General features: G+C 45.7%; 1 protein-coding gene across 4 annotated transcripts in view; it reads right to left on the bottom strand.

Annotated features, from left to right (window-relative positions):
* CAMTA1 (calmodulin binding transcription activator 1) overlaps positions 1-21,188 on the bottom strand; it is a 305,617-nt gene that overhangs the window by 10,957 nt on the left and 273,472 nt on the right. Inside the window, exons 12-22 of one of the 4 annotated variants that reach the window (XM_086476363.1) lie at positions 14,096-14,235; positions 13,652-13,848; positions 13,226-13,304; positions 12,040-12,355; positions 11,128-11,312; positions 9,761-9,948; positions 9,098-9,344; positions 8,540-8,611; positions 7,582-7,602; positions 4,137-4,330; positions 3,899-3,973 (exon numbers count right to left, since the gene is read on the bottom strand). In XM_086476363.1, coding sequence (XP_086332489.1) covers positions 3,899-3,973; positions 4,137-4,330; positions 7,582-7,602; positions 8,540-8,611; positions 9,098-9,344; positions 9,761-9,948; positions 11,128-11,312; positions 12,040-12,355; positions 13,226-13,304; positions 13,652-13,848; positions 14,096-14,235 — 1,714 coding nt within the window. Of the gene's footprint in view, positions 1-3,898; positions 3,974-4,136; positions 4,331-7,581; positions 7,603-8,539; positions 8,612-9,097; positions 9,345-9,760; positions 9,949-11,127; positions 11,652-12,039; positions 12,356-13,225; positions 13,305-13,651; positions 13,849-14,095; positions 14,236-21,188 lie in introns of those variants that run through there. The other 3 variants (XM_086476364.1, XM_086476366.1, XM_086476362.1) reach the window with 3 other exon arrangements.

Genomic DNA, 21,188 nt, shown 5'->3' with positions numbered 1-21,188 from the left:
AAATACCATCTGATCAGGCAACAAGTGTTAAGTCCAGGAGATCAGAAAACACAAGACCAACATGCCCATCCACCCTAGATCCTCAAGCTGATCGGAATCATGTTTGTGCTATGAGGCCTTTGTGCCGAAAAGCTAGTAGCTAAAATAGGACAAGATGACCATTTAAGCTGTTCTGAATGCTAGCAGACAAAGAGTTCTCATAATCGGCTTAAAGCAGACTTTGATCAATTTAAAACAGAAAAAAACCCCAACCAACCATATGGTTGCCAGCAGAAACCCGGAGCAAATCTTGCCTAAAGGCTACAGAGCTCTCAGTAAGAGTAATTTACTGGCCCAGCAAGAGAATCTGCTTGTGGACAAAACCCTAGGTTGAACAGTTTAATTTTTTTTAAGGTTGAATTCCTGAGCTTTAAGAATTTACTGCCATTTCACTTAGCTCACTATCCTTATGACAGACTGCGAGTGGCTTTTACAGCTGCCGCCCCCTCCACCTCTATCAGCTGACAGAAATCTGCTACAAGATCCTGCGTCTTTGATGTTCCTGTGCATGCTCTCTTTCCTCTCACTCCCTCACATTTTCCAAAAATATCTGCCACTTCTATCCCTTGTATTGACAAGGCACTGTGGTTTAACAAGTGGCTCCATAGCGCCAATTTAACTCTACAGAGCATTAAATAACATTAGATGTTAGCTATTATAGCTTGCTGCTGGATGTTCAGGAGCTTGGATGGCTGAAGTATTTCTCTATGGAGACTGGAACTTTCTCAATTTGTTTACAGCGACAGTGTGCTAATTTTGAGCATTTCAAGCGGAGTCCACGATGGGATTCCAACAAGCAGTACTCCTGAAACAGTGCGTGGGGCTGTTAGCCTAAGTACCAGTCACACCATCATCAGCTATGAGTGTGACACAGGACGCACAGCAGACTGAACAGATACGATTAGGAGGCTTACACACAGTTGGTTTTAAGGTTTTACCTAACATCCCAAGTTTTACTACTCCATCCTTAGAAAGAGGTAAGCAGGAAATACCAAGCAGTGAGGAATAAATCTAATTATTAAGACACAGAAAATTCAGAAAGCTTGAAGAAGAGCAGATGAGAAGGAAGCAATTCCCCCATCTTTCACCTGGTACCCCAGTGTACACGCACCATGAACAGGGCAGCTCAGAAATCTGCTACAAGATCCTGCGTCAGAAACGGTGTTGCAGAGCCAAGCTTGGGAAGGAACGAGTGGCTGGTCTCGCGAGGATATGGCTATGCTGGGAAAAGCATGTGGATCTCCCCCTCAGGGTGAGCAAGCAAACGGGTCAGTCCAAGTCAGCTGAGATGCTGAAGCAAGTGAAGCTCTGTTTTAATAAGTAGATCTGTATCAATTCCAGTATTATACTTCCTTTGCAGTTGTTTACATAAGCAAAACACTTCAATCTGTCTTCAAAATCCTGCATGGTAATAAAGCTCTAAAAACCCGATTTCTATGTTGTTCTTCGCTGAGCGCAAACCAGCGCAGTACCGGATCTCTCTCTATGGAACTGGCAGCCAGGAGTCCGTGAGCTATTTCGGCAGTGCGATCCCAGATGCAGCCCAAGCGCACAGAGCACGAAGTGTTTTGGAAAACACCTTTCTTTGCAACTGCTTGCTAGAGCTTTTTTGGCAAGCAGGAGGAATACAGGGAAAGAGGCCTGAACTTGTCACATTTCTAAACACTTCTGTAAATCTAGCAGGCTGGTAACTTCACAACTTTTTCAAGCAGAGTCTAAATGCTGGTTTTGTCATGTTGGTAAGTCTTGCTTTCATTTTTGGCATTTGCCAATGCCAGAATGCTCCTGGTTCAAATTTGTGTCAATTATCAATATTAGTTACACTAACACAGCTTTAAGCTCTTACGATTGCTTGGAGAACATACACGACCATGAACGTGCAATCGACTTTATTTCAGAAATAAAAGCAAGGCAGTTTTGAAACACAGTTAGCAATTCAGCAGAAATAAGTTACCTTTTCCTTCTGTTGCATCCTAGCCAAGATGATGCACGAATTCCTAACTAACCACAATTGCTAACAAAGTGCCTGTGGACACAGACAGCACTGCACTGTTGTAGAAGTTCAAGTACTGTGCAGTGTGATGTAAGTCAGAGGGAGCCTACTGACAACGGATCCCCCCATCCCGCTGCTTCACTTTTATTTCCTGTCTATAAACACCCAAGATCTAAACCTGTCCCCCAGAGATGCACAGCAGCAGCGACCACACTGCTGAAGAGAGAGCAGACTGACTACTGGCAAAGGGAAGGGTCCCGCCTGCAGACTTCAGTGATGCAAATACGTAGGGTCTCGCTCTACAAAGGAACAAGAGACGCTGAGAAAGAGGAAAGCAATGAGCTGAAGGCAAGAAGAACTGCTGGAATCATGGGCAGTTTAAGCCCTGGAGAGTCTAGGTTACTCAACAGCCGGAGACTTAACTGAGCGTGGTTGAAGTGCATGGCACATCCTGGACGTTGGCAAGAGGCCCAGCGACACAGCCAGTTGCGAGGTATTCTCTGGGCTTGTGTGTGAGCGCCGGCTGTAAGACCCTGTCAGGTTGACCCCAGAGCCTCCACGGAGGGTGTCTCTATCCCAGCCGAAACCAGGACAGATGGAAAATGGGCACGTGGCCTCCTCAGGGACTGCCTGGATCTCAAGCAATTCTGAGAGAATACAGAAGTTCTGAGCTTCTGCCTGCTTCAGCGGGACATGCTGCCTAACCAACACAACAAAACAAACCTGTTGGTCTCTTCTGCATACCCTGCTGAGAGAAAGAAGCCACTTGTGCTTCTTCCTGAAAAACTCTAACAACTGTGGCTGTTTCAAGTGCATTTGGAATTGGCTGGGAAGCCCTCTTTCTTGTCCACACATGTTACTTTGCATTGAACCTGCGGGTAAGATGTCCTTCCACAACATGAGCCACGCTGATCTGCTGAAATCCTACAAAAAGGATTTTAATGTTTCTAAAATCAAGTTTATCACATGCATCTCAGAGCTCTCCTTGTTCAAACATCACTGGGCTGAACTAGACATGCTTCAAAATGCATCAGATCTGACCAGCTCCTGAGTGGATGAAATGCATGTGTGGTGAGAATGGAGGGAGCAGAGTCAGAAACATCTGAATTCACTTTTGTCTAGCCAAAGTTCCAGCTTGCAACCTGATCATATACGGGATCCTTTACTGAAAAATCAAACAAATGCCCTGCGTGTAGCAGAGCACTGGTTTGGTAGCGCTAGCTGCCATGCGTGAGCGCTCCGGCAAGCCTGCACAGGTTCCCACACTGGCAGGAGATGATTCATCTTCATGTCTGTGTCTGTACTCCCAGCTTACTGAGGGTATGTGTGGAGTGGCTGATGTGAATGAACTTGTCTGCTGCTCTCTTGGCACATTCCACCTATTCACATTAAAAAAACCCTCTGTATTTGATGAGAGTTTACTAAATGATCTTGTGACCAAACTAAAGGCATTTCCAGTGTACCGCCAGATGTCACATTTTGCACTTTTCCACATACCAGGAATGCTTCGTGCAGCACTTACAAGCTGTAGCGGATTCAGTAAGCTTTTTATCAGACTTCCTCAAGTCCAACTTTTAAAGTCATGTGCCTTGCTTTGCTCAAAGTTTCCTTATTCTGTGTCTGCCCAACACAATCTGTGCTGCTTTATCAGCAAAGGAGCTGAACATGATTCTCTTTCAGCAACAGTCCAAAGTTAGAGATTTCGTTTTTGTTGGTATACCTTGGAATCAGCTGGGATTCATTACATGATCAAAAGATCTGTAGCAAGCTGATTCTATTGTCCTTTACATTGCACTCGTTGCTGACACACTTGAATACTGTTACATTGCTCTAATGAAGGGCAGATGCCAAAAGACAGCGTCATACCTGTGGCGGCAGCGTCGTAAAAACCGCATAATCTTGCGAGCAGCTTGATCCTGCTTCTTGGTAAGCAGACTGCTTCTAAACACAAAAAAAAACCCAACACTGGAGTGTAGGCAAAACTGAGGAGAATACTACTAAACGCTGAACCACTGGCCTTTGTCTGTAAACTACAGCACAGCCCTGATGAACATAAAAACGATACATAAAGATCCTGGTAGCCTCTAGCATCCCAAGAGCTCACCTGAGTTTCTGTTGTACAATGGTGGCTGCCCGACGGTTTTGCCTCCTCTTCCCACATTCTTTGTAGCTGCGATAGTACTGCTGGATCAGCATCGCGGCTCGTCGGCTCTGCTGGAATTTTTTCTGCTCATAATAACTTCGGAATTTGCTCTGGATAAGAATGGCAGCTTGTGTCATCTTTTTATAAAGTGCATACTACAAGAGAAACAGAGGGAAGCTGAGGCATTCCAATAAAACCAGCAAGAAGCAGGTTCCTATGGTGAAAGACTTGTGCCACTAAGACATGATGAGAAGCAAATGAGTATCTACTTGCTGATTGGGAACTGTATGAGAAAAAGGGTGACAACAAACTGGAACAACTGTGAGATTAGGTGCAGAACCTAGTCTGCATCAAGAAAGCAACCACCTGTTTTGCTGCCCCTGGCATAGTTTGACAGGATTCAGAATCATAGAATAGTTTGAGTTGGAAGGGACCTTTAAAGGTCACCTAGCCCAACCCCCCTGCAGTGAGCAGGTACATCTTCAATTAGATCAGGTTGCTCAGAGCCCCATCCAGCCTGACCTTGAATGTTTCCAGTGATGGGGCTTCTACCACCTCTCTGAGCAGCCTGTGCCGATGTTTCGCTACCCTCACTGTAAAAAATTTCTTCCTGATATCTAATCTAAATCTCCCTCTTTCAGTTTGAAACTGTTACCCCTTGTCCCATCACCACACCCCCGATCAAGAGCCCCTCCCCAGCTGTCTCGTAGCCCCCTTTCAGCACTGAAGGCCGCTCTGAGGTCTCCCTGAAGCCTTCTCTTCTCCAGGCTGAACAACCCCAGCTCTCCCAGCCTGTCCTCTCAGCGGAGCTGCTCCATCCCTCTGAGGTTTTATTTAATACCTAGCTAGCAGAGGTTCTACATGTACATGCTAATGACCAGACCCAGCTCTACTATACTTATGAACAACTTTGGAACTGGAGCTGATCCCGAGTCATGTTTACACTGCTTCATACACGTACTGCAGTGGGTCTGAGTTAGAGAGAAATCAATTGCCCACACTTAGAGGAACTGTTTGTTTCCCTTGCATACAGAACTCTCCTTACAAAGTACAGGATGCCCATTGCTATGCAGCCATTGTTTGTAAAGACTCATAACAGCAGCAGCAAAATATGCCCAACTAAGTGATGATAAGGACAAAATGGTGTGAATGCCTATTCCAAAACCCTAACAAATTAACTAAAACCAAAACACACTTTTTTTTTGTGTCTTCAATTAAAAACCTCTTTTAAACAAATTACTTTTGTAAGGACCGAATTTCCTGCTCACAAGTGTATTCCACTCTTCCAGGACATTTAACTTTTAAACAGCACATTTCTTGTTTCTATGCCATAGCACAACACTGAAAAAGTTTTGATTGCTTATATATCCATTTAAATCCAAGCATTTCAAATGGAATAACATGATTCTAACTTAAAAAACAAAAACAAACAAAACCCAAAACCCACAACAGTTAATCAAGCAAGTCTAGTACTGAGCTTAAGTCACAGGCAAACTAAACCTCACTAGAAGTCTGTAACAAGCATCCACTGAACTTGCAAATTTGCATGAGCAGTCACACACATCCAAAATTCCCTCTAGCACTGTATTATTTCTAGCCCCATGAGTCCAAATAAAGCAGGAACAAACTCTTAAAAAATAAAATCTTGTTCATGCAACATCCTTTTCCTTTCAAAGTACACAAGTAGACGGCCACTTAACAGAAATCATATGCACTCATGCATATTTTTAAAAGTCCTTCTTAAGATAAGAGATGTAGAATAACATACAGAAGTTGCACCCATACCTCTGAACTTATACTATGACAGAGGCTTTCAGTATTTACTGATCTTTTTTTGAAAGTTTTAACACTTTCAAAACTTATGTGTCTGTTGTTCCAGCTATGACTCTTCTGCTCACTTTATCAGACAGGTGAGACACAGAAATAGCAGCCACTGCCCTGAATAGTGTAATGTCCTAACATATCTCAGTTTTCTGTCTGCTGGGGAAAAAAACACCAAAAAGCAAACAAACAACCCCCCCGCCAACATGATCCCAAAGCAAAAAAACCCTCCGATATCATCACAGACCACCATTTACCAAATTTCACTTTTTGGAATTGAAGCAGTCATTAAATGCAGTTATATTTTGCCATTATTCATTTCCATTGGCTTTTGTTTTCTTTGTTTTTTTTCTTTTTAACATTTTTAATTAAATGGATCAGATTGTGGTTTTAAGCTAGCTACTTAAAATAAGTCCACTCATGGGCTGGTCATGATTTTCCTTCAAATTTTTAGCCCTGATGGGACTTCGTGGCTGAGTTACAAACCCCTGAATAGAAGGGTTCAAATACAAAACCATGATGTGAGCTCTGACTTTCAAATCTAGTCATAAGCCTGTGCTGATCTCAGCAGTACAGTAACAATAGAGGAATAAGGCACGTGAAAGAGAAAATAGCAGTCACTGGATAGACTAGACGCCAGTATGTTTGCTTCAACTCTAAGACACCCTTAGCTAATTAGCTGCTCCCTCTCCTCCTCTTTTTCCCTCCAGCTGGAAAGAGGATACACAGAGCAGCCACCTAATCTCTGTGAAGTGGTAAGCCTCAGCTAGTGCCGTGGCCCCAGAAAGCTCCGCTCACTTGCGCTGACAGAACAGTACTTTGACTGATACAAAATCATGGTGCAGGAGGAAGCTGAGGACGAAGATTACCCTGAGGACACATTCTCTCCAGGAAGAGCACGCCTTGCCTGCTGGGCAGCTCTGAGACAAGCTCAGCTGATTCTAGTATCTGATGAGAGCAAGGCATTGCACAGCTAGGAAATTCGTCTTTACAGTAGAAAACTACTGGCCATGACCAGTTTAAGACTGGCATCAACAGTCATGCCTCCAGTATGAGCAGCAGCGTACATGAGATGGTGGTCTTAGGAACTCAGGGCACGGGTATTTCAAAGATGAACGTTCACAATACTTCAGCAGGCAGGCAGAATGCAGCGGACATCTGTTGCACGGGTGGGATGAACATTCTCCTCTGCTCCCCGAATGCCAAGGCAAAGATCACTGAGTGACAGCTAATCAGCAGCCACAAAGGAAAGCTTGCCGTCAGGAAATGGGCTTAAAAACCTTCCCCACACCTCAGCCCACCACTGCTTATATGAGCACCTGTAGAAGCAGGAGACTTCTTTTTTCTTTTCTTCCAACCCTCCCCCCCCCCCCCAGTTGTACTACTACATTGCTAGGCTATGGCACGCCAGCCCCTGTGTATCTCCCATAAGGTTTGGTTTGCCAGTGATTTCTCAACCACAGGTATTTATCAGTGGATACTATTAAAACATTTCTCTAAACGCCAGGTTCTCCTGGTTTGTATTGAATATGAAAGTTGATTGAATATGGACTTGTTTCCAAAACAGTGTTTGTATTTGTATTACCTTCAAGGCTATCCAAGTAAGCTTAGGGAGAAACAGAAAAATACAGTTAATGTTAGTTCTGCAAATAAAGAATGGAAAAAAAAAAAAACCAACCCAAACCATCTTCTTTCAAAAAGAAGCAATTCCAGGATCGAAGACAAAGCAGTTTTTGAAAGGAATGAAGCTTCCTTATTACAGGAAGCATCACTCCAGAATGACATCCATGTGACGGGTTGGATGTGAATCATGATGCAGTCACCTAACACTAGAAAGGCTTCCCAAATAAATGTTTTTGAAGGTTGTAAAAGAGCACAGGCATCTTGCTTTTCACTTTACGTAACATGCTGCCAGGCATCAGACAGCTTCTGTCTAGCAGGGTATAGTGAAAAGAGGGACGTGGCCTCTAGCCCTCACAAAAAAACAAAAACCAAAAAACCCAACGAAAAACCAAAAAGGAAAAAGTATCTTCTTTTTCTGGGGTTGAGAACTCAGCCTAAAAGCATGTCTCCAACTAGAGTCTGGAGAACAGTCTCAGTCCTGGAATAACTCACATCAAGCTACAACCTTTGACTTCCTATAGTTCATAAGTTTAGCATGGGCAAAATAAAACAACCTACTTTTCATCTTTGCCTTTATCAAAGGCGAAACCAACTTCAATTTCACAATGAAATTTGGCAAGCAACTAGTCAGAGAATAGTCTCAGCAGGCTACACAGCATGCGTAAACGCCAATATGGAATACATCATTGCCCTCTATCTCACAGCAAAAATGCAGGTATCATCACAAACAAAATCCTTTCAAGGCTTCCCTCCAAAATTAAGATTCAGGACATGAAATTTCTGCCCCTTTCAATTTTGCAGAGTACTTCATTACTGCATGCTGAAAAGCATACAAGAGGAACAGGGGGATAATTCCCACTACAAAGGGCTGCGTTCACGGCACTTACGTGTTTTTGACAAAATTTCACTTCCTTGATTACCTGTTTGTATTTTCGGTAGCAACGCTGAATAACAGCGGCAGCCACCTCTTGCTGTTCCCGGAGGGGACGACCCTATATGGAGAAGGAAAGAAGCAGTAAGTAGTCAGACTACACCAAAAACCAGGACAGATGACTTTAAGAGGCTCACAGCAGCTTGCAGGGCACCTACTTCTAAACCTCTTCTATCAGTGCTACCAGGTCTGATTCAGGTCTAGGCATTTCCTGGAGATGTCTCTACTGTCAATTCACGTAAGGGACAAACCCTCAACATTGATCTTTACACCAAGCAGGCAACTAATCAGAACCTCTGGAGTATCCTTTGAGGATATGCGGATATGCTTTGAGAGTGCTGTTCTGGCACAGAAGGCACGCTATGGCATGCATGCTCTCTCCAGTATGGTAGCTGCTGGGTAAACATCAAGCAAATGCTAGAAGCACTGAAAACATTATGAGAGAAACTAGTTTTGTCCCAGGAGTGGGTATTACCCACATTTTGTTTTGTAACAAATTATACTCTCACACCTAACAACGAAGACTTCGGATGTTTTGGCCACATACCTTGTATTTCCTGAACACTGTCTGGACGAGTTTGGCAGCTTCATAGAGTTCTCTCTGCTCATGATCAGACAGAGTTAACTGTGCAAACTCATTTTCTACCTTCTCGCTGGTGGATGCACTCAGAAATTCAGACCAATCTGCTGCCGAGGGAAGGCTGGGTTTCTCAAAAGCTATTTCACTGACTGGTGAGCCTGCAGGGCTCAAGCTGGTGTTCGAAGAAGGGGTCAGGGGTTCACTATACAGACTTCTGAAATATCAATCACAGTAGGAATCATTGGCTCACAAAGCACCTGGGCTGGCATCACAGATAAGGACTACATTTCTGATTTCAAGACAGAAGTTCATGCTCCCCTCCCTCTCTCCAAGCAACATCCCACATTCCTGAGCCTGCCTGTACTGCATTGCACAGACTTGGCACTGGAAGAGAAGTCACGAGTCAGACCCTGGGGCCACTTCCCCCTCCCAGGCTGCATGCACTCCCATTCTTCCATGAATTTGTAGCTGTGCTGGCAATGATACATTTGACCATGAGACTGTGGCTGAGCTTGGCACACCAGCATTGAGTCCCACTGAGAAATGGCATCTGCAGGCTAAAGAATCAGTGCATGCTGCCCAGCATTCAGACCACTCAAAACCCCAGAGTCTCTTCCAGCTCTTACTGACCTTATCTGTGCAGCACTTGGCAGATGATCGACATCAGCAAGGTAACTGGCCAGCCAGCTCATTGTGGTGCTCATGGTAGCACTGTCCGTCCTCTCCACCAGCGGTGACTCCACTGGCACAAAATTCTCCCGCTTGATCCTGTCAGGCGTAGCTTCAATAATGTGCTCCGCAAGTGTCATCATGTTCACCTGGGAAGGGGGAGAGGAAAGCAAACTTTTGCTGCCTGGTAGCAGGAACCTTGTGCTTGCATGTTACAGCTCAGCTTCAGACAGACTGCCCCATTCTCCCCAAAGTGTGGTAATGAAGTCTACTGCTTGTCTCAGCATTGGAGAGAAATGCATTACCCAAAGCTCATTTGCTTTTCTGTCTCTTCTAACAAAGCACTACGGGCTTTCATATTGCCCAGACCTCTTTCTCATTAAGTGTCTGGGGAGCCTAAGAAATCTCGTGAAAGGTTTATGTCATCAGACCTTTGCTGTACGCTACTGACAGCTCTCCCTACTATCTTGCTTCCAAAGGAAAAGCGATCTTGCCACTCTTTCACTGAGATGTGCAGTAGAGCATGACAGGACAATAAAGGCACATCTAGAGAAGTCAAAATCCTTGGGATCAGAGCTTTGTCAGGAATCCTTCTGAACGATATCCTCCTGCCCATCAAGGTTCACAGGAATTTTTAATACAGAGAACAGAAAACAGTTCTTGTTTTGCAAACATCTGCTTCATCCGTGTTACGCCAGCAAGGTGAGAAGATTCAGAGATGCCAAGGGAATGCATGTAGGCTGTGCTCCCATTACTCTTTTTGCTCAGAAGACCAAACACAGTATCTTTCCCGCAGTGACAACTTCTTATCTGTCTGTCCTGCTTCTGTTGCATACCTGGTGGGATTTTTCCTTCCCCAAACTCGCTGTCTCTCCCCTTCTCCACTCTCATCTCCTTGCCCTTTGAAGTGCAGCAGCTTGGCCTGCAACCAGTGCTGCCTCTCTCGGGTCACCTTGTCTTCGTAGGGACTGCGTCCCCATTCCCAAAGGACTATGGGGCTACCTTAGCCTCATTTACTAACGTGATCAGGAGGCTCTGCTTTTTCTTTTTTCCTTGTAAAATTGCAAACAATTTTGTGCATTCTGTACACTGTTGAAGAGTACACCCATGCATGACCCTAAATGCTAACCATTCGCCTTTGCGTCCGGGTTGAAAGGACGCCCTTTGAAACCAGAACAAAGTACACATTGAATGTATGACCACCTCCTTTCACAAAGCACAATTCAGAGCCTCTAAAGGCCTCCACAGAAGTTTCTCACAGTTAGGCTCCTCTGTGCAGCCACCACGTTCTCTGAGACTGCTGACTGTGGTGCTACAGGTACGTTTACCTGCAAGTCATCCATGTGGTGTAAGCAGTCCTCGTCCCCTGCATTGTCCCTATAGGACAAGAGCTCTGCATCCACCATCTCCCTGTCAGCCATCATCAGCACGTTCATCTGCTCTCGCTGGCGTAGCCGATGGGCTACAGTGTCCTTCCCCAGCGCAGCCCCCTTCTGGCTCCCTGCCACCTGCACTGCAGACACACCAATATAAATGTCTTTTGGGTTCCACTTGATGCCTGCTTGGCTGCCAGAGCCCCTGTACCCAGCAACTTCTGGGATGGGCTGGGAGAGGTCCCGGCCATAGTCCCTTATCCCTTCACTGGGGCTGATTGTCTCAGTGGCAGATTGCTTGGAGCTGGAGTTCTGCTTCCTGATGCTCGGCTGTTCCAGGCTCAGTGCAGTGGAAAGCAGCTTCTCTTGCCGGGCTTGAAAATACTCAGGGCTCAGCTTATGTTTTTTGGGTGCAGGGTAATCCTTCTGAGTCTCACTACTGTAGTAACTGGAAGGTTCTGATCTTGGTCGTCTCAGCTCTGGAAACAAACAGATCAACGGTCAAAACGAAACATGCAACCCACGATTGCTGTGAGAACTACAACAGCTTCTGTGACAGAGCTGCAGGCAGAAGTATGTGCCATACTCTAGGATGCCCAATAGTAAGTGGAAGGGGAGTAACTATCACCCAGGGAACATAACACCTCAACTGCTCTTAAGATACTCGTCTTTCTAAAGCAGGCATTCAGTCCTCTTCTTGTTACTTATGCAACTGCATGGAGCACATGACAAAGCCCCCACAAGAAAAGAATTAAGCATGGACAGCAGGGCTACAGATGGCATCTGCCGCCCACGTGAGCTGCTTGCCCCCAGGTTTTCACATGTCAAATGTCAGCAAAGCAGCGCGTGCCCTCAGGGTTGTTTTACCTGTGTTTGTACTGGAAATCACAGTGACTCCCTTCTGAGGCTCCTGAGAGGCAATAAGCTCACTGTGCCACTGGGACACCCAGTTCTCTGTGTTGGAGTCTGTGCTCGAGGGGCACTGAATCCTGGGGTTTTGGCCAAGCTGAGTTTGCTCATCTCGCTGTAGCTGCTCCAAGCACTCCGCCAACTTCACATGGCCCCGAGACCGGGCGATGGCCAGTGGCAGTCTCCCAAGGGAGTCAGGAATAGAGATGGCTCGGCGGTCCCACTTGTACAGCACAACGGCTGCATCCATGTGCCCCAAGGCACATGCCCACATCTGAAAAAGAAGAGACAACTGACCCACTGGGCGACCTGCCTTCTCCTTCCTTTCTTGCTAACGCAGTGGAGTCTGGTCCCCAGCTCACAGAAAAATGACTCCGATAAGCAAAATCATGACGTGCTTGAACACTAGCAACTGGCTTTTATAAATGTCCTATCCTGACAAAAGGCCATTACAGAGGATTACCTGCATGCTATTCTCTCCCGTGACAGAGAAAACTCCATCTGTCAAATGAAGCTGACAGTTTGACAGCTTCTTATTTAGTAATATACATTTTTTGGGTTTGGCTTTTTTTTTTTTTTGGACACTGGCATCACCGAAGAGATGGAACTGCCTCATATGCAAAGGAATCTCTGAGATCAGAAACACGTAGACAGGACTAAAGGTTGTGAACAATGAAATCAACACTCTGCTGTTGTAAACTGGCACTTCTGGTTCCACCTGCTTTGGATTTTTGCTTGTCTAAGTTCTCAGTCACTATTTCATGATTCCAATGACCATGATATTGTAATGACTTTACAACTTCTACAGTCAATCGGTTAAAAAAAAAAAAAAAACAACTTGAGAGAAGGCATCTAAAATCCTTTCCCCAGCACAATAGGGGAGACTAGTTTTGGGGTAAAACACAAACCAGAACCACCTGTCTGTCCCCTTTCCTCAAGTTACTCAGTGACAATGTTTTTTCTGTGTGGTCTCTCTCAACAAAATGCCAGGGAGCTGATACTGCCATGTTTTACCATTTACACAACAAGGACACACAAGCAACACCTGCTCTTCAGAGTGTGAAAGACATCAGGGAAACAACACATCAGGAAGAACTCCAGAGGGTCCTCAGACTCTCTCAGAAGTTTCAGTCTCTGCCCTTACCAGAGGAGTGCAGGAGAAATGATCCACATTCAAAGGGTCAACTTCCAGCTCCAGATCGATGCTGTCTGCATGTTTGGTGCTGCAAAGGAAACAACAGAACAAATGATGCTCTGTAGCCACGTTAGGATCACTGACTCCATGCACAGCTTTACCCAGTGCACCATACCACAAAGAAGCGGCCACGCATATGCCCGTGACACGCATATTTACTACAGACCATTCCCCCACCAGAGCTCTAAGAGCATGATACATCCAGCGATTGGACTCGCTCTCTCAGGAGACAGGTCCTGTCAGGTCAGGGGACAGGAACAAGCTCAGGGACCTGGCTGTTTGTAAGGCACAATCAGAAATCTGGACAAGTAGAGCTTACATATGCTTCTACCATGCCTGTATTGACACCCAAGAGTCCAACGGGCTAGATCTTACCGCCATTTGATGAGGGTCTGGATGAGTGTAGCATAGCCCTGGGCAGCGGCTAGGTGGAGCAGTGTCATTCCTCGGAAAGTCTTTGAATGGATCAAGTGTTTGGACTTTGCCCAGCAAGCACGACTCATCATCTTCTCGCACACCACCACCACGCGGCTCTCAAAGCAGCTGCCCAGTGTCCCAGTCCCAGAAACGCACTGAAACACCACACACATCCCAGTTTAACCACTGAGGGGAGCTGCAACCTGCCCTGAGCAGGCAGCCTTCCACTTCTAGAAGTACTGAGACAGTGGCAAATGCGAGTGGAAGCCGACTGCTGTTAAAGACACCCACAAACCAGACTTGTTGCTTAGGAAAAACTGTAATCCTTTCCAACCCCCCTCCAAAACAAACTCTGGCAAGGAAGCATAAAGCTGCCATGTCTGGACACAGCCGGGTTCATACCTGCACCTGCGTTCCTCCGTTCCCACTCCCATTGCTCCCGCCTCCTACTCCTTGCTTGTGCTGCTGGGAGCCTGTCATTTCAGCCATTCTCCTCTCCATCTGCTCAAGTCGCTCCAATATTGACATCCTGAACTGGTTATCTAGGTTGGAGAAAGCCAGAATAAAGATATTTGCATGGAAAGAAAGCTCAGGTTTTGGCAGCCTACTGCAGGAAGCCACAAACAGCTATCCTGGAAGTCATACAGGAGATTTGCTCTGCTTGGCAATGCACAGGGACACTTGCCCTGCGGCATCCTAGCTCTTCAGGTTCCTGCAGCAGCCCTTTGACTGCAATTCCAGAGAACTTTCTTAAAGAAAACAGACAGAAAAATTAAAAATGCAGGCACAAGACTGATCCCTTCCCTCGTGATTCTAGCTGTAACCACACAACAAAGGACTGCGGTAATGGAACTTCTTTGAAAACCCAAGTAAAACCTAAGCAAATATAAGCATTCCAACAGCACTTCAGCAGGATTGTATCTGCCAAAATACTCTCCATTTTAGAGTCAATCCCCCTACTCTACAAGAGTCCTGAATTCATCTTGGCTTGCCTCCTAAAACCATGCAAATAATGGTACCTGGAGGAAAAAGTGTCCTCTGCTTCCTTCTGTGCTTAGAAAAAAGGAGCCTTTAAAAAGGGCCTTGCTCCTTCCCTGACAGGCTCCTTTTCTCGGTAAACAGCTTCAGCCAAGTGCCAGAAAGAGAACTACCAGAAATCACAAAGTATGGGCATTGATAAGCCAGTAACATCACCCTGAAAAGCATAACTCTTAAGCCCTCTGGTCTCTGCAGAAGTCTAAAGGTTATATTAGTTATTTTCTCCTCTTTGCATTGTAACCTGCACTATGATACAGCTACTAATGCTTGAAGAGCAGGGAGATTCAGATAGGTTATTAGGACATTGCTCAACCTGATGCTGTTGATGTCACCTGAAGCAATCTTTTTGTGCTTAGGGCTGGTCAGTGCAGCTCGAGTGGCTGCAAACACAGAAGGCTCCTTCTGCCTTGGGGCCCATACAGGGGAAGTTTCATGCAACTCATGTGAAGCTGGGCAAGGTAATTTTGTGGATAGGGAACACTTAATGAATCTTGTTATCATGCTAAGAGCATATATAATAAACTGTGGGTAAAAGACAACCCTCATCCTGTTTGGTTTCACACATCCATGGAGATGATGTGGTGGTGTAGAGCACTGATAACCCCAGAGCAAAGCCCACCAACAGTAACAGGTATCTGTGCGTCCAAATGAACAAGCTCTGATCAAGTTTTAAAAGAGAAAGTCTCCTCTGAGTGACCTGGTTACATGCAGAGTCCTCCCTGAAGGTTGCGGGAGTACTTGTACACTACACTCTGCAAGGCACAACGCTAGAGGGTATTAGAGAGATACGGATCTCTGCTGTACTGCACCAAAGACCACACTGCAGACCACTGATAAGAGACAGCTCAGGTCCACTGGCTAAGGACATCCCCTTCTCCCTAAGAGGCTGCTGTGGTTTGGCAGTAGACAGGAGCTCTGCTTCCTGCGGCCAGCTCCCACGGGCTGTAATGCAGCACTCCACCCTGGTTGCTCAAGAGCCAGGGACAAAGGAGTACAGCTAGCACCCCCCCTCTAACCTCATTTCAGAGGTGAGCTCACCATGGCTTTTTCTCTCCTAGGCCAAAACATTATCACTTATTATTAGTGCCTCATTAATAGTTCAGTTGTCCTGTTAATCGCGAAGCCTCTGGGACGGAGACTGACAGTTACATGAGGAAATACTCGTAACACAGATGCGGTCTCAGGGCCCCAGCTCCGAACTGTGGTCAGCACACAGCAGCGACGCAAGTTGTGTTTTCCCAGCAAGCCTTTGTTCCGGGAGTGCTGCAGTGTGCTGCAGTGCAGTCCACCTCGCTGCCTCCTCCTTCCCATTGCCAGGCAGAGCACGTACACTGCAGAGACTGACAGAGACCGAGCACCGCTGAGCCATCCCCTCTCACCGCAGGCCTGTGCCAAACAGAGCCACTACAACTCTGGCACCAGGAAAAGGGGCCATGTTTGCCACAAAGGTTAACGACTCTGTTCTGCACATTTAATGTCATTCTTTCTGGGTGGGTGGCCAGCACTTCCATTTCATTAGAGCTAAGAGTAGCAACACACAACAGGTACTGTATCTGAGCCTTCAACCTTGTACAGGCAAACATAGCATCTTTTAAAAAGAACAAATTTGGCTTGAACTGGTGTTATAGAACAAGCCCAGGGCGGCAAAATACTAGGGATTTGCTCCTACCTGTTTAGCTGTCAAAAAAGAGTACTTATTCTGTACAGCCAGAATCAGGAGGAGAACATAATTCCAGTGACATGCAGAAGTACAGTGTGCACATTACTATTCCCCCTACTTTTTTTTTCATGCTGAAACCACTGTGAATCAGAAATGAAGAGCACCATGTTTCTGTCCGTTTTCCAGGCTCTTCTCTCTAGGCTCTGTGATCTCTAATGAGTGAAGCCTCCACCTTTCCCGATACTGAGCTACTGACACTGAGCGATTCCTGGCACTTTTTGTTGGAGGACTGAAGTTACTGAAGCGATGTCTGTCACCATCACTGTCCCCAGATGGGAACACTAAAGCAAAGAAAAGTAGAGACTTTCTGCCAGCCGAGAACAAAGGAAGCCCTCTCCATGTCTAGCAGGGACTGCCGGCATTTACCCAGCCACAGGGCGCACCCTTGGCTTAGAAAGCTCCAAGCAGCAAATAAGGTAAGTGGGGCTGTAGTGCATGGAAAGTATCTCCATGCTGCCCATTTTCCAGGTGATTAAACTTGCTATCTAAGCAGCTAGAACAATGCCACAACTGATGGTAATTTCAAAATGACTTATATATAGTGTTTCTGTAATAAATTCCATGGTAACAAGTACAGTGGGATGCCCCCTTCAAAAGCAACTGGTCACTTGAAGCATGTGCATTGCACTAGTCTACCAAGACAAAAAAGAAAACTAAAAAAAAAAAGGGGGGGGGGGGGGGGCGGGCAGGGAAGAGAGCAAGAACAGGAAGACATCAACTAGCCATGCTGCAAGAGTTGGTACATTCTTAGCACCACGAAACAAGAATACCTAAGGACAGAGGAACAGCCAAAGGGAAGGACACCTTCCTCCAAGGTTCCCCCTGGACTTGGCAATGAGACAAAAGGCTCCTCTTCTTTGCCACCGAGGCCTGGATGCATGCCAGATTAACGGCATTTGGACCAGGGTCAGCACAGTGCACACACCGCTAATAAAGCCAACAGATGCCTGCCTTGGGCTGCAGCAAGAACAACACATGTCACTGTTTGTGTGGAAGATCCTCATGTCATTCAACACCCTAAACAGCACATTTCCTTCCTTCCCTGGCACAGGGAAACTGCTTGCTTTCAGTTAGGGTCACAATGGTAAACCAAATACAAATGCCGATTTCTACACACTCTCCCTTTGGTGCACTCCTGCAGCACCTCTCAGGATCATTTTAAAAATCAACTGTCCACAGGTGGGTGAACTGCCAAACTATTTTACCAGGCTGCACTAGTCCTACACCCCATTAAAATCAAGATACAAAAAATACAGATGATCTTGTACCTTGAAAATCTTAGATTTTGCAGGTGCCTAATTAAAGGGTATGTCTCTAAGTGACCTCCTAGGAATCAACATTCATTAAGTCCCAAGTTTGCCAGTTTGCATTAAAACATCATCACTTCTGTATTCTCGGGAAAAGGACTTGGTCAGTGTCATCCCTATGGACAATGGCATCATGTTGAACATAAAAGTACAACTTACACCACAGAAACTGGCATGAAAACATCTTTCCTTTATATAGTCCTGGGTTCAACAGGGTAAAAAACCAAAGTCAGCACGAGTTGTATGCAATATAATCAGCTTATTAAGACTGAACTATCTGTACCCACGTCAACAGCTTCTATAGAAGGATGACTGCTACAGCTGTGTAAAACTGGACAGAAAGAAAACCTCTCATATTTTGGGAAGCAAAAGGTTGCTTTTGTGTGCGTGTCATGTACCAAACAGAACTGAGGCCTGACAAGATCCTCCAGCTCAACAGCAAAGGTACCAGAAAACACCACAACACATTCTTTAAGCAAAGTACTACACTCCATTGCAAAAGAAACCCATGTCTTCTGCTAAAGAAAACATGACACAACCTGACCCAGTTCTCCTGACTCTCTAATGCATTTTCCTGTGAAAACTCTAATTGCCAAAAAAGCATTGTCAGTGAAGCCCAAACACCACAAACGGGATGAAAATGAAGCGTAAATGCAAAAAAAACCCAACAAAACACCAAGCCAGATGAAGTTACCCAGTTTACCTTGCATGAACTAAGACCCGGGCTATAAGAGCCATAGGGCTGAATGTCCCAGGTATTATTCTGAGGAGTCCAAGACCCTTTATCCCTTATTATTTCTTATTTCGCTAGCCACACTCTTTTCTGTCTTGCCCACTTCCGGGGTCTGTGACGAGCCACCTGCTTAGCAGGCAGTGAAGTTACAGGAACACAGTTTCCACATTCTTGTCTTTTATACTCAACAGAGGATCTCATGACAAGTATCCATCTCGCAGTCCACTGAAGACAAGAGCTCAACAGCTTATAAAGTTGTCAAAATAAGCTTTTCTCCTGCTACATTATACAGGAAATCCAAACACCTCCAGCCCAGCACAAGGAGATGTCTTGCACTGGAAGCATCCTAGCTCTTTCCAAAGGCTGCAAAGATGCACGTGGATACAACTTATCCACATATTTAAGGTTTTACCCAAGGACTACTTTTGATGATGAAATTTCAGATTTTTTTTTTTGAGCCACAAAATTAGACTGCAATTTCTTCCACTTCTCAAGTTTTTCCATTACATATAAATTCGAAGAAACATTACAAAATTCTTTAGGAAACCACAAAGGTCTCTGAAGCTATTCTTCAAGGCTGCCTCCACTGAAGGTGGTAAAACCCACCACATTCCCGTATCTCCAAGACACCTCAAAAATTCACAGAAAACATTGTGAACATTGTATCTTTTCTGGAAACTATTATTCTTCAAATTTAACAATAGAAATGTAACACCGAAATTACTTCTTGCCATTATTGCTTAGCGTAACAGGAAGAAGCGGTGGCTTTAGGCCCTAAAGGACTATTTTGTGAGCAGACCGAGCCCCGGCAAGATAGGACAGCCTAGTCTCACAGAGCTTTTCCACCAGCAGCTGCTTTCACCTGACAGGAGCTCCGAGGCTTTCAGGATCTGATGGAGCTACATGCATCCACTCGCTCATGCTTCGCCCTTCCTGCCCTGCACCTTCTGCGAACCTGCAAGCCCCAGGTGCAGCCCTGGGTCACGTGCTAATTTAGGGATCTCTTCCATCGCACACAAAGCCACTTTCTCTTCTGTTGTCCTCAGCCCTTCACAGGGGAGTGAGAAGCTATCCCATGGATTCAAAACCGAGCTCAGGAAACGCAGCAAAGCTATTCATGGTGGTATTTATTTGCAGGGTCTGGTCCTCCTGAGAAAACCCGTTGTTCCAGCGTCATGTCAGGGCTGGGCTACTCGACAGCACTGGCAGCCCAAGGTGAGCCTGACTGTCCCAGCAGGGAGGGACTGGAAAGAGCTGCTTGGCCAGATTTTGACCCATACTAAGAAATGGGTTTGAATCTCATACTCATTTCCCCAAAACACGAACCATCATTTGAGTGCAGAACAAGCTTGTTTTTAATTTGTATTCTGAGGGAGCCTACTACTGATTACAGTAACGATAGCAGGTTACGGACAAAACATTTCTCAAGATGCAAAACTATTCTGGTATAAGCCTTTTCAGGATGCGTGGTTATTTAAATCAGTTAACATTTTACAGAGCTACGGCATGTACACTTGCACAGTGATGCCCAGTACGCAAGCTTTCACCTGGGACTGCAGAAGCACCTGCCGTGTGAAGCCTGCTAACAGCTTGTGACAGCTCCTGGCTGCATGTACCCTCTGTTAAAAGGGTAGCTAAAACACAGCCTTTGCAAACGTTGTACAAGTGTTTTCCATGCAAGGAGGCAACAGGGTTGCTACCAGAAACGTCCGTGATTATACACCGAATAGGACTGATCCTACAGAACTACCCAAAAGACACCCTACCGCTCCCTCATTCAGCTGTGTCGTCCTGCCAGCAGGAGAAAAGATACTGGAGACTTTAGTAAGGGGTGGAGTCCCCACCCTAAATGGTACAGAAAACCAGGGACCAAATCTGGGGGAAACGCCCATGCTGCAGAGCTCAGTTACAAGTGCAATGCTTCACCTGCCCCAGTGCCATACCCCACTCCTCTGCACTGCCCTCCCCATCCTCTAACCTGAAGACCTCTTCCAAAGACACTCTATGATTTCTCTTTTTGAGCTATGCAAGCAGCATTCCTGATGGGCGGGCACCAGCTCAAACTATTGCCTTATGCTTTATGACAAAATATAGTAAAGCCACATGTTAACAGACATCGAGTCTCAGATCCTGCACTTTCTTTGTGTGGTACTCGAAACGAGTATGGAGCCAAGAGGATACCAACCTACGGCAGTGCGTGACAAGCCCTCCTTCGCTTGACAAGTCAAGTTTAAGAAATTAGCATAGAGCGCTGCATTTCTAATGTCTGCACGCTGCTTTATTGGACAAGTAAAGATCCAAAAGCATCTCCTCTTTCATCCTTTTGCCCAGCAAGCTTCAACCAGCAAGAAACTGTCTGTACCACTCATGATATGGCAGTGCAGTCAGAACTGTAACAGAGGAAATATTGCTTTGTGCTGCTGACAAATAAATCAGCAGTTCTCAGCAGCGAGCAGTGCCTATACCACTTCCTCTTTTTTACACTCTCACCTGGAGGTCTGGGTTTTTTTGGCATGCTGCACAACCTAAATGACAGACAGTATTTGACTGGAAGGACTAAAGGATGAGGGTACATGATCTCCTGCACGTTCCACTGGGGCACTGTCTGCCCAGGATGCAATTATTTCCCCACAGACTTCTAACCACTCAACTAATGTTGCTGTCTGAGATCTGGATCTGCACGTGTTCCCGAGTACT

Source organism: Leptosomus discolor, chromosome 20, assembly GCF_034619465.1.
Source record: "Leptosomus discolor isolate bLepDis1 chromosome 20, bLepDis1.hap2, whole genome shotgun sequence".
Taxonomy (NCBI): Eukaryota; Metazoa; Chordata; class Aves; order Leptosomiformes; family Leptosomidae; genus Leptosomus; species Leptosomus discolor.
This window is presented reverse-complemented; position numbering and strand designations above follow the sequence as displayed.